At 33.9% G+C, this 12,845-nt stretch overlaps 1 protein-coding gene across 1 annotated transcript in view; it reads right to left on the bottom strand.

Moving 5' to 3' along the window:
• Positions 1-2,357: 2,357 nt before the first annotated feature.
• LOC129236062 (esterase B1) overlaps positions 2,358-12,845 on the bottom strand; it is a 71,801-nt gene continuing 61,313 nt past the window's right edge. Inside the window, exons 3-7 of the mRNA XM_054870250.1 lie at positions 5,874-6,186; positions 5,625-5,775; positions 4,995-5,555; positions 3,036-3,211; positions 2,358-2,969 (exon numbers count right to left, since the gene is read on the bottom strand). Coding sequence (XP_054726225.1) covers positions 2,508-2,969; positions 3,036-3,211; positions 4,995-5,555; positions 5,625-5,775; positions 5,874-6,186 — 1,663 coding nt within the window. The 3' untranslated portion in view covers positions 2,358-2,507. The remainder of the gene's footprint in view (positions 2,970-3,035; positions 3,212-4,994; positions 5,556-5,624; positions 5,776-5,873; positions 6,187-12,845) is intronic.

Raw genomic sequence — 12,845 nt, 5'->3', positions numbered from 1 at the left:
TTGTGCCGTTGAAGCAGTTGTTCGCATGCCATAAAACGGCGTTCAACGTCTCTTGGCTTCAATTCATACGGCACCCAATGGCCTACCTTTCGGATCATTCCCATGGCTTTTAAACGTTTGGAAATGGTTGATTGATCAACTCCCAAAGTTTTTGCAACCTCTTCTTGCGTTTGAGCCGGATCTTGATCGAGCAATTCCTCCAATTCGGTATCCATGAACTTTGGCGGCGCACCCTCGCGTTCTTCGTCTTCCAAGCCAAAATCACCACTTTTAAAGCATGCAAACCACTTCTGGCACGTTCGCTCAGCTAGAGCATGCTCACCATAAACTTCCACCAAGATACGATGACTTTCGGCTGCTTTTTTCTTCATATTAAAATAATGAAGAAGAATTCCCCGCAAAAACACATTATTTGGCACGAAATTCGACATTTTCAAGTGTGGTAAAAATATTGTTGTTTACGCCTCAAATAAAAAACTTATACTGACGTTTGTGCCTTACGACAGTAGCTCTCCAATGAATGTTTGGAAATGTGGATCGATGGAATAATAATCAAGTTACGCCATCTGTTGAAAAACCGCACGAACTTATTCATAGTCCTATTAATTCTTTTTTATTTTTTTTTTTTGTTTGTTTTGACGAAAATCGTAATTTCAAATTTGTCTTTTGGTTCCATAATTTCCAGAATTTGAAAATTTAGTAAACCTAGATGTCGAAGCTAAACTACATGAATCACAATAAAATTATAGCTGTAGAGGTAGTACTTAAATAGTGAAACTTTCACAACTTTTTAAAACTTTTCATAAAAGCTGTCAAAAATTAGTTGTTCAAAGCTTTCATTTGCCCATATTGATTGCAGGTAAACTGAAAAATGTAAATGTAGCTTTGTAGCAATTTGCAGTTCAATACGATTTTCATATACAAATGTATGTATTCATGCGCTGAGCTTTCGAGCAGGCGAAAGTTTACGCTGTATTTTCAGAGAACTTTCATTATAAAATCACAAGTAGTTACATATTAAGCTTATGGAATTTGTATTTTCTTATGCCAAAAGATAATTTGAATCATCTTGCATTGCACCTAAGAGCTTGAAAGCTCCATCGATAGTGTATTTGGAAGACCTTTCGCTAGCAATGAAAATATAAATATATCAAAATGAGTTACGCTCAATAAATCCATACAAAAATATTTTCAATAAATCTAATTTCATGAAGGAATTCAAATTGATTTCTTAATATTAGTATTTATTTTCTTATTTACTTTGTGTTAAATAGCAATGGTAATTAAATTGGTAGTCGTTTTCAGGTGGTTTACTTTCCGTTACTTCAGTACTTTTATTGAAAATATTCGCTAAATATAAGTCCACTTGGAATCTCGTTAATGTGAAGCCTTAGTAAGCAATGGCAATTAATTTGGTGATTTATAAAAGTTAAGATTTTTGTTTAGTTTAGTTAAGTTAGACCATAAACTTTGCTAAATTGGTACCATCGGCAATAGAGCACTAAGAAATTTCGTTTTGCAAAAGCTTTAAAGTCAAGCTTTTGTCCAAAAATAAGCTCGATGTCATATTTGGCACCAAAGAAACTTCACTAAAAGGTTTAAAAATTATGGTTTATCAAAAAAATGTTAATGAAAGACTGTTGCTTATGTTTTATGTAAACCAAAATACCTAACTTATTTAGAAATTTATTCCTTAGAGTGCAGCTTTTTACTATGAAAAACTTGAGAGATGGAAAATAAATTATTTTTAGTCATTTTTATAGGCAGAAATCACAAAACAATCAATACAGAATTTCGTTGCATGGAACAGCAGCAAAAAAGTGATTCACTCAGTTCTAAATTTTGGGAAAAAAATGCTAGAAAAAGAAATGAAGTAATCCACGTTATTCTGTTAATTTTTTTATTTAATTTTTTTTTTCAAAAAAGCTGCTTTTGATGAAAAGACTGTACTTCAGCTTTCAGCATTGAAAACACCGACATCTAATCGGCATGCAGGTAGAACATCACTGATTTTTTGATATTTATGTAATCTTTTGAAAATTTCACTTCCACTATATACCTATAAAAGCACCAACAAAGCTCCTAAGCCCTTAAGCTTGAATAGTTTTAATGACACCTTTCAAATCCTGATCGTACTCTGTGCAATATTATACTATTTTGCATGTTTATAATAAAAAAGTTGTGTAAAGCAGCTTTAAGCTCTATAAAATTTACAAAAAACTTAAAGCTATACAATTTTGCTTTTCAAATTTGAATTTCAATGCTTCATTCAATTTCAATGTTTCATTCAAAGAAACAATATTTTTCTAATCTTTGGTAGAGAAAATTATCAAAGATAATCAATTCTCACCAGACACTTGCAAGATAATCTCTGTTTTATTATCAAAATACTTTTTAAAAACGGCATACAACAATTTGCCATGCAAAGGTTCCATTAGCTTAGATCTCATCTTAAGATTTTCTAAAATTGTATTCTTTAAAAGTTAATTGGTTTCTCTCGAAACAGCTCAAATCAGTTGATCACAGCGAAAGAAGCTCTCCCATAACAATAATTTCTTCATTTCGGGCACATCAATCTCCTTCAAATCATCGGAAATATTAAGGCACTTAAGTTTACGGCTCTCCAAATCAGCCTTCGCAATTGGCTGCCATAGGTCTGCGCGTTCTGGATCATAGTTGGGATCCGCTCGCGCGGCAAAGTGCGTCCACATGCCCACCAATCGCTCGATACATTTATACTCACGTGTATGAAACTTCAGCTTACGTGCCACCGAGTTGTAAAATAAGTAGGAAAGGTCATCACCGTGACATGTGCCACGCACCTTCTTACCACAGCTGAGTATGCGCAGGTGATTGAAGTGTTTCGAGTCGAAATCGAAACGATACAAATAGGTGGGTGCTGTAGCGTAGGTTGCACGCGACAATACTGTACGATAGATGGGGAACCAGAAGTACTCATGCGATACCATCTGGCGGAGAATGGAAAGTTTGCATTTTTAAGTGAAACGATATAAATCATCCAGCGGCTAACTTACCAACAGATACTCATTTAATGTATCTAAACTGGGCTCTTTATCACTATAATAGGTTTTACGCAATTGCATTCCATATTCCTTACAGAGCTCGCTCTCGCGATCCATGCCGAGCTCAAGTGGCACCACAAAGCGACAATCACCAAGTTCGTTAAGTAGTTTGGGATTTGTTTTGGTCTCTGTTGGTGAGAGTAAAAAAGTTTTGCAAAATCCGAAATTAGCCAAAACAAAAAAAAAATTATAATTGTATTGCTAAAGTGTAGAGTTTAATTTGATGGTAATTACTGGAATGGAATTGATAACGAGAAACAAATAGATTGGCATGGAATAGAATGAGATGGAATGTAGTTGAATGAAATGAAATGGAAAAGAAGGGACTGAAATGGAGGAACTGAACGAAACGATATTCAACGAACTGGATCGGGATTATCAAAAATGGAATGAATAAAATATATGTATCTGAATTGAATAGAAATAGAGTTGTAATTAAAATATGTATTTTTATTTTTATTTAATTTCTTATTTTCAAATGTAATCATTTGCAATGTATTGCAAGTGCAATAGTAATTGTAATTGTATTTGTAATTGCAATAGTAACTGTAACTGTACTTGAATAGTAATTGTTACGGTAGTTTTAATTGTAATTGTAATTATAACTGGTTTTGTAAATATAGTTATAGTTATAAATGGAATTGTGAATGAATTTGTAACTATAATTGCAATTGAGATTGTAATTGTTTTTGTAATTTTCACGTTAATTTCAGTTGTAACTGTATTTGTAATTCTAGTTGTAATTGTAATTGTATTTGTAATTATAACTTGAATCGTATTGTAATTATAATTGTAATTTTATTTGTACTTATAAACTTAATTGTAGTTATAGCTGTATTTTTAATTGTAGTTATAATTGTAATTGCATTAGTAATCATAACTTCAATTATTGTTGTAACTTAATTAGTTGTAGTTGTAATGGTGAAAGTAATTATAGCTTTAAATGTAATTGTAATTGAATTTTTAATTATAGCTTTAGTTGTAATTGTAATTGTAATTATATTTGTAATTAAAGCTTTGATTGTATTTGTAGCTGCGGTTGCAATGATAATTGTAATTGTAATTATAACTTCAATTGTAGTTATAGATGTATTTTTAATTGTAGTTGTAATTGTGATTGTACTTATATTTGTAATTATAACTTTAATTGTATTTGTAATAATAATTGTAATTTTATTTGTAATTATAAATTTAATTGTAGTTGTGGCTGTATTTTTAATTGTAGTTGTAATTGTAATTGCATTAGTAATCATAACTTCTATTATTGTGGTAACTGTATTCTTAGTTGTAGTTTAAGTTGTAAAAGTAATTATAGGTTTAATTGTAATTGTTACTCGATTTTTAATTATTGCTTTAGTTGTAATTGTAATTGTAATTATATTTGTAATTAAAGCTTTGATTGTATTTGTAACTGCGGTTGCAATGGTTATTGTAATTAGAATTGTAATTATAACGTTAATTGTACTTTTAGATGTATTTTTAAATCTAGTTGTAGTTGTAATTGTGTTTGGAATTATATTTGTAATTATAACTTTAATTGCATTTGTGACTGTAGTTGTAATTGTACTTGTAATTAGAATTGTAATTATACCTATAATTCTAGTTGCAGCTGTATTTTTAATTTGTAGTTATAATTGTAATTGTATTTGTAATTATAGCTTTATTTATAATTATAAGAAAAATTTGAGTGGGAATCGGAGTTGAAGTAGAATTAAATTTAATTGAATCATAAATGGAATGTAATTGAAGGAAATTTAATGTAATGATAGTGAAAATATTAGTTAGGTAATGATATTCAAAGTTATTGATTAATATGAATTTTCACCAGTTTGAAAAAAATGGTATGCATTCTATCAACAGTTTTGAACTAAAAGCATGAAGTGAAGTTGAATAGCATAACTTTAAACTTACCCGAATACAACAAAAGGCCCTCATTCGACACACCTCCAATAATCATCGGTATGTGATTACTCCAAGCGGTGCGCATCATTTCAATCGGCTTCTTCGGCACCACACAATGATCTGTCACATATGGCTCAATCACTGGGCCAAAAGAGAAACCAATGCGTTCACGTTTCTCCTCATCAGAACATAAATCGTCATTAGCCTTCACTATGTCGGCACCTTTCGCTTTACGCAAGAAACTAAAAACATCCGGAGCGTTATTTTCTCCCGTATAGCCAGCGGCAACCGCCAGCCTATATGGCCAATTGCGTTGCGGTGTCACTGCCCAGGGTGAAAGCGCATTGCCAGACATGGAAATCGCTTTGTGAAAGAGGCCACGTGTTTGATCGGTGATCATCATATAGTGTACAGAGGCACCACCGGCGCTATCACCAAAAATTGTAATATTACTGCTGTCTCCACCGAAGCGTTCGCAGTTTGCTTTCACCCAACGCAGTGCCATGATTTGATCCTTGAGACCAGCATTGCCGGGCACATCGAAAGCGGGATCTTCCATACAAAGAAAGCCTTACGAAATAAATAAATAAATAGATTAGTTTCACATAGACTCTCTGTTGCCAAAAGCGGTGGACTAACCAAATGGACCCAAACGGTAAGTTATTGAAATAATCACGATGTCTTCGCGCAGCAAATAATCGGGACTATAGAGCTCACGTGAGGCTTCACCAAATTGAAAACCGCCACCGTAAATCCACACCATGACCGGCATGGGTGTTTGAGGATTCAGCTGTGTATGAAGGTAAATTATATTGATACTTACACATACACATGCATACACATATATGTACACGTATACATAATTTTTATACAGTTAATTCAACTTACATCTTTTGTATACACATTCAGATAGAGACAATCTTCGGAGCCTTCCGTCATTTGAAACACGAAATGCTTTTGTAATGGCTTCGGCCCGCGTGAGGTGCAACTGCGCACTTCTGTCCACGGGTCCGGCGGTTGTGGTGCTTTATAGCGCAGCTCTCCTACCGGTGGCTTAGCGAAAGGTATTCTTTCAAAGCTGTAATAGGAATCACCATAGATGGACTTGCGTTTCACACCTTTTATGGGCCCATAAATTGTACTGACGATAGTTTTTTCACTGGTGCGAAAGCGCCTTTGTTGTACTTTGAAGTCGACCATTCTGAACGAAAGAAAGAAGAGAAAAGAAGAAAAATTAATAATTTTTTTCAAAATCTAGAAAGAGTTCGGTTTTGAGGTGTGTTAAGTGAGACATATTTTTATGGCGAAAAGATATTAAGCAGTTGTTTCTTGTATAGATATAAATAAAGTACAAAGAGACACGAAATTGAAGCACTTACATTTTTAATTGAAATAAGTTGTGTATTGGAATAACCAATTTCCAATTTTATTATATTATATTATGCCTGATATGTCGCTTATGTCGAGTGTTTTCTATCAAATTAAAAAGACCGGGTTTGTTATCAAAAAATTTAGAAGTAGTTTCGGATGTACACTGATAATAATTCCATCAAAACGTCGCTCATTCGGTAGACGATTGCCATGAAAGTGAAGGTATATTGGCAAGATACAGCTACTGCTTGCTACGGTAAGCTCATAACGTTGCAAAAGAAATCAGGCACCAAACGAATATTTTCGTTTCACTTATTTATTATTTCTTAATTTTTTGTTTTATTTTTTAATACATTTTTTCATTTATTATTCTTGTACTTTTAATTTTTTATTTCTTACTTGTAAATTAATCCTGCTTACCGCTCCTTATCATATTTGTGACCTTAAAATTATGGACATGTAGTGAAAATCTATGGTGAGCAAAGTAATCAGTCCTGAAAACGGTGATTGATGGGCAAAAAACGGGGATTATACTCAATTCCAAGAGGTCTTCTTAAAAATGAACCAGCAGGAATATAGCAAAGGGAGTTAACTATTTCTTTTCAAGCTTGTGCACTCTGCGCCAAGGGATCCAAAAAAGTCGTGAACATATCAAGCCATGGGTCCTGTTTACTGAAATTTCCTATGGAGAAGTTTTTAAGATCGCTCTTTACGAATCTGGCACTCCCCATGTAGCACCAAAGAACCGTTTTGATACCATTTTGAGACCTCTAACGGGCAGTTATATACAGCCAACCAGAGTTATTAAAACAAAGGAGAACGTTGATGGGACTTAGGTTAGAGTACTGCCACCGACTGTCGAAGAAAAGAGCACTCAGTGACTTTAATCGTCTAGCCATGATGAAAAGAATTGAGAAGGAGAGCTCAATAACAGACCGTTATTCGGCTCTGAGCGAATTTTACAGAATTACCTGATGGGCTGACATAATAGAGATATTCCCTATTACAATAAAACCGAGATTGCGTTGGTGATATATGAAAAAATCAAACAATGATACTTCGCTGCCGTCTGAACAACGACTAATTCACGAGTGTGTGAAATTATCGTGCAGAATTCGGCTGGCGATAATTGTGTAATTGGTATACGAAAACAAAATCAATAAAGGCTCCGCCCACGTTACTTCGTTGCCAGCTGAACAACGACCGATTGGACGAGTGAAATGATCGTGCAGAATTCGGTTACCGAATCCCTTGTGGTGTGGCAGCCGAATTTCCCCTCACAATTTTCTTTTTCACCATAGCTAATGAGCAAACCATTTAAATCTATCATCCTTGCGTCTAACTGTCTAACCCGGACTTTTACAGAGAAAGTGTTTAACTGTCTTCTTCTTAGAAAGGTCTCCATAGCTTCTGCAATGGGGATTAAATGATAAACCCTGATTTTCTGCGTGTATTTTGATCATCCATTGACCAGTAAACACAGCAATGAGTTCAGAAATTGTATTGGGTCACCAGAACTTCCTGAGTCCTGCGTCTATTGTACTTGAACCAAAGGGTTTTCGAAATAGCACACGAAGAAATGGAGCTCTATCTGCACTGCACTTTTCTGAGAAATGAGTTGTGCAATTCCCCTTTAACAACAGCCAGGGGGATGCGGCTGACCGGGTAGGAAACTTCTGAGACTAATTGAAATATGAAGTTAGGTTTTCAAAATTAAAAAAAGGCGGATTCAATATGGCGGATGACTTTTAAAAATAATTCGATTTAAATTAAAATTTGTATAGGAGAGATTTTGGTGGATGCTGAAAAATTCTGATCCGAACGCAATTATTATTCTGGTTCTAAAGAGCAAAACAAAGTAACAGTTTTGAGCTTGCCGATATAAAAAGTCTATAATATAAAATAAGTATATGAAAACACTTGAATACATAAAAAATAATTAAGAAATAAAATAATAATAAATAAAAAATGTGTAAAACACTCAAACTCTGTAAATATCTTTTGGTTATGTGTTGATAAACAATTGATTAAAAACAAAAAGTTAGGCCAAAAATAGTAGGCACTGCCACCTTCTCGGTATGGATCCTGAAAACTACATTTGTTGTAGGAGAACTGCAGGCGTTACTATTACAAGAAACGCAATACTGATTTCAGATTATTAATTAGCACAGACAAAGTAGTCTTAAAGGAAAGTTTATATGTGAGTCTAAAAAGTTGGAAAAAGTGGAGGAAGATCCTCATAGCATATGCTGCAGGGAACAAAATGGCGTCAAAAACATGTCAATATAGTCTATGGTTCATTGGAGATTAATGGCTATTTAATAGAACGTCAAGTGCCAAGCATTTTAAGACTAATAAGTTTGAGATATCTAATGGAAGATGAAATCTTCAAGCAAAAATTTCATAGTAGGAATCGGTTCAAAATTACTTTAGTTTTAAGAATTGACATTCCTTTGAAGATAAATCCTAGATAGAAGACTTAAATAAAAGGTAAAGAAGGTAAAATAACAACTTGCAAAAATAATATCTCGTACGTGATTTTCATTAAATTTCAAAGTAAATATCTGCCAGCAATGCAAATCTTAATCAAATTACTTGGAATTTGCCCTAATGCAACTTTATGTACATATGTATATATAATCAGGTAGTCTAGTACAACTAAAAAATTTTAGGAATGGATTTCGGTCAATTTCCGTTACTTTTGAAGAGCTTCTGGCCCATAGTGCAATGTATTAGAAAATCTGAGCAGGTCTTCTCTGTTAATTGATACTCTCCTAAGTTTGTTGTAGAATAATTATTGAATCGTTTATAAAAAGTAAATAATAATATAAAAATTTAATAATATTAGCAAAAATAGCAAAAAACATTGTTTTGAAGTAGCTGGAATATTTGTTTACGTAAAGCGAAGGTTTTTCATAGTAGTTCTTTCCTTCGAAAAAACAAAAAATCGTTTAAAAAACCGAAACCTATGATAAATATATAAATATACTAGCATCACCCAGTGGGCTTCGCACCACCATACATAAAATGTTTGTTTTATATCGCAAGAAATTTTTCATATTAAGTTTTCTTTATAGAACTCGTAAAATGTTTAAACAGTTGAATTAGTTGATTTTTTTCATTCAACATACTTTCTAAAGATGTCACAATAGCCTTTTCTGTACTTTTTTAAAATTTGATTGTGGTGGTCACCTATATACACGTTTTGGTCTATATCTCGAGACCTTAGTTACGGAGGGGCATTAAAAATACTCTATACTATAGAATCATCAGCAGCTTCCATTTGCTACCCATATTGTACAAACACATCCTAGGGTTACCCGGGTCCACGTTTTGGATTATATCTCGAGACCCTAGTCACGGAACGGTATGAAAAATACTCTATACTATAGAAATCATCAACAGCTCCCATTTGCTACCCATATTGTACAAACACATCCTAGGGTTACCCGGGTTCACGTTTTGTCCTATTTCTCGAGACCCTGGTATCCGATTCTTAAAATTTTAAAACACAAACCATCTACTGAATAGTCCAAACAAAGCCTAAAAATTTGGTTTGGATAGGTGAGCCCGTTCGCGAGTTTTAAGCGAATATAGGGACAGATTTTCACATTTATATATATAGATAGAAGATAGATTGATGTAGAATTAAGATTTTTATCATATTCTGTAAATTGTGCGATAACATAAATACTGTAACGTTTTTCTACTAAATAAACTCTTATCTTATATTTGTTTACAAAGGCCGTTTGACATATTTGTATACCATAAATGATAGTCCCTGTTCGAAGTGCGATAATTTGGCGAACTTAGCTATTCAGCGTTGACTCATTAACAATACGTGCGTGATTCATTGCTGGTATACACCACTCGCCCTTTTTTATTTGACTAACGAAACGTTTTCCCTCGAACATTCAACGAAATCATGCAAACTGGAAATTCGCGCAAAGTCAAGCGCTGAGCAGATTTTTCTTGCCAAGAAAGTAAATACACCAAATTTTTAAAGAAATGCTGTTTGATCTTGAGGATTAGCAACTTTTTATAAATAATTAAAAAAAATTGCCTGAGCTATTTATACAAAAAGCGGAGACCTGTGAACAAACTCTCAACCGCTAGGATCAGTGATGCTAGTGACCAAAGAAAATGTCCAATATTTCGAAAAAGGAGTCCTGACTACTCGAATAATTAAATTATAGCGGATAGCAGAAGAACTACAAAGATGATAGATTTACAAGTTTAGCTCTTTAACTATGGTGAAAAAGAAAATTGTGAAGGAAACTTCGGCTACCACTTCACATGAGATTCGGCAGCCGAACTCTACACGATTATTTTACATGTATTCACACACTCGTTCAATCAGTCGTTGTTCTGATGGCAGCGAAGTGTCATTGGTTGATTTTTTCAAATATCACTAACACAATCTCAGTTTTTTTGTAAACACATCAGCACAACAACTGCTGATTGTATCAAATTCGTTCAGAGTCGAATAACGATCTGTTATGGAGCACACTTTCTCAATTATTTTCACCATTGAAGAACTGCAAATTAGCGGAGAATAAATTGGAGAAATTTTACAAAAATATTTGCACATGCAAAATATTATGAGTACGGCGTTTTGGGTTCCGCGAATGCTGACGCCGCTCAACAAGAAGTAATTTCCTAACGTCGCAGCTAAAGATTTTCTAGACATCTGCCAGAGTGATTTGGACGAAATTTGCAACCATTGATGATGAAACCTGAATTCGCCGGTATTATCTATAGTACAAGTCACAGTCGATGCAGTGGATAAAAAGGATAGAAAAGCAATCAAGGGAATCCAAAGGTGACAAGTGGACGTCGAAGATTAGGCTACGATTTTCTGAGATAGTAAAAGAATTGTATTATTTTATTTTATTCATAACTTGCTTAAAGCGGCTATTATGAATGCCCAGTACAACGAAAATTTATTGCACGCAATTCTTAAAGTTTTTTAGTTGCGCATTTATCAGACGCCACTCTTACTTCTGTTGACTCATTGCTTCGCTAAAAATTGATAATAAAAATTCTGGTATCACGCTTTTACATATAAATATTTATATATTAAATAATTCATGCTATTTGCCGTCATAAGCATTCATAAAATAAAATATTTGTTATAATAAAGTAAAAAATCCCATAAAAGTGTTATCACTTCAATATACCTACGCCGGCAAATACTTGTAGTGAACATTAATCAAAGCGTTAGGAAGGGCTTTGTTGTGATACGAGTACTTGTTATAATAAGGAGTGCGCTATTCTAATCTATGCATATATACATGCATATGTACATACAGTACAGTATTTACAGACAAATTTGACGGCACATATCGTATCACTTCAGCAAGCAAATCTGGCTGCGCGCACTATCATAATCTCACAAATATTTAGGCATGACACGAACAGGTGTTTCATTTCAGATTACTTTTTATAGAAAACCAAAAACAAATAAGGGAATATTTAAAATAGAATATAATTATGATTAGAAAAAAGTATATTTAAAAAATTTCACTAGTTTTAATTTAGTTATTTTTAGTATACCACCTTGAACAAAAAGTTCCCGAAATGAATTCAGGAAATTCAAATTACAAGTTTATTCCCCAAAAGTGGTATTATCGCCTTCGAAGAACTCCCCATCAACTCTAACGGACTTATTTCAGGTTTGATCTAGCTTTCGAAAAATTTCTGAAACTATTTTCAGTATAGCCATCAAACCCGTCTTCCCTTTGGCTATTAAAAGACGCTCCCCATAGTGATATTTTGACTCGATCAAATAAAAAAATCACTGAGAGCCATATCAAGTGAACTCGGCAGCTGTTGAACGACATTTAATTCATTATTTATTTGGTTCTGAGTGGTTTTTCCTCAATTATCAGGTCAGTCCATAAGTTCGTGCGTATTTTACCCATAATTTCACTTTTGCACGATTTTTGCATACAAAAAACTATTCGCGGATTATAATGGAACTACATATTTATATTTTCTTTGATATATTGTGCATTCAACAAGTGATTTTAATTGCGGATAGAAGGAAGAGTTGTTAAAAAATAAAATGGAGTCTTCGAACGCGTATAAGAGGCATATTTTGTATTTTTTTTATAAAAGTGGTAAAAATGCAACAACTGCTGCTGCAGAAATAAACACTGTTCACGGAGAGGATACCGTGAGTATAAGGACTGCGCAAAAGTGGTTTTCGAAATTCCAAAGTGGTAACTGCGACGTGGAGGATGCCCCGCGCGCTGGTCGTCCTGAAGTCTTTAACTCTGACGCTTTGCTCGAACTCGTGGAAGCTGAGCCAAATTTCACAGTCGATATGATAGCTCAGAGGTCAAATTCATCGCATGGAACAGTTCACAGACACCTGGTTCAGTTGGGAAAGGTTTCAAAGCTTGGAAAATGGGTTCCGCATAGACTTTCCGTAGCCAACCTTCAGCACCGAGTGTGTTCTCAGCTGCTGCAACGGCTTAAAAATGA

This window comes from Anastrepha obliqua, chromosome 1, assembly GCF_027943255.1.
Source record: "Anastrepha obliqua isolate idAnaObli1 chromosome 1, idAnaObli1_1.0, whole genome shotgun sequence".
Taxonomy (NCBI): Eukaryota; Metazoa; Arthropoda; class Insecta; order Diptera; family Tephritidae; genus Anastrepha; species Anastrepha obliqua.
The sequence above is the reverse complement of the archived record's forward strand: the minus strand, read 5'-3'. Positions and strand labels throughout refer to the sequence as shown.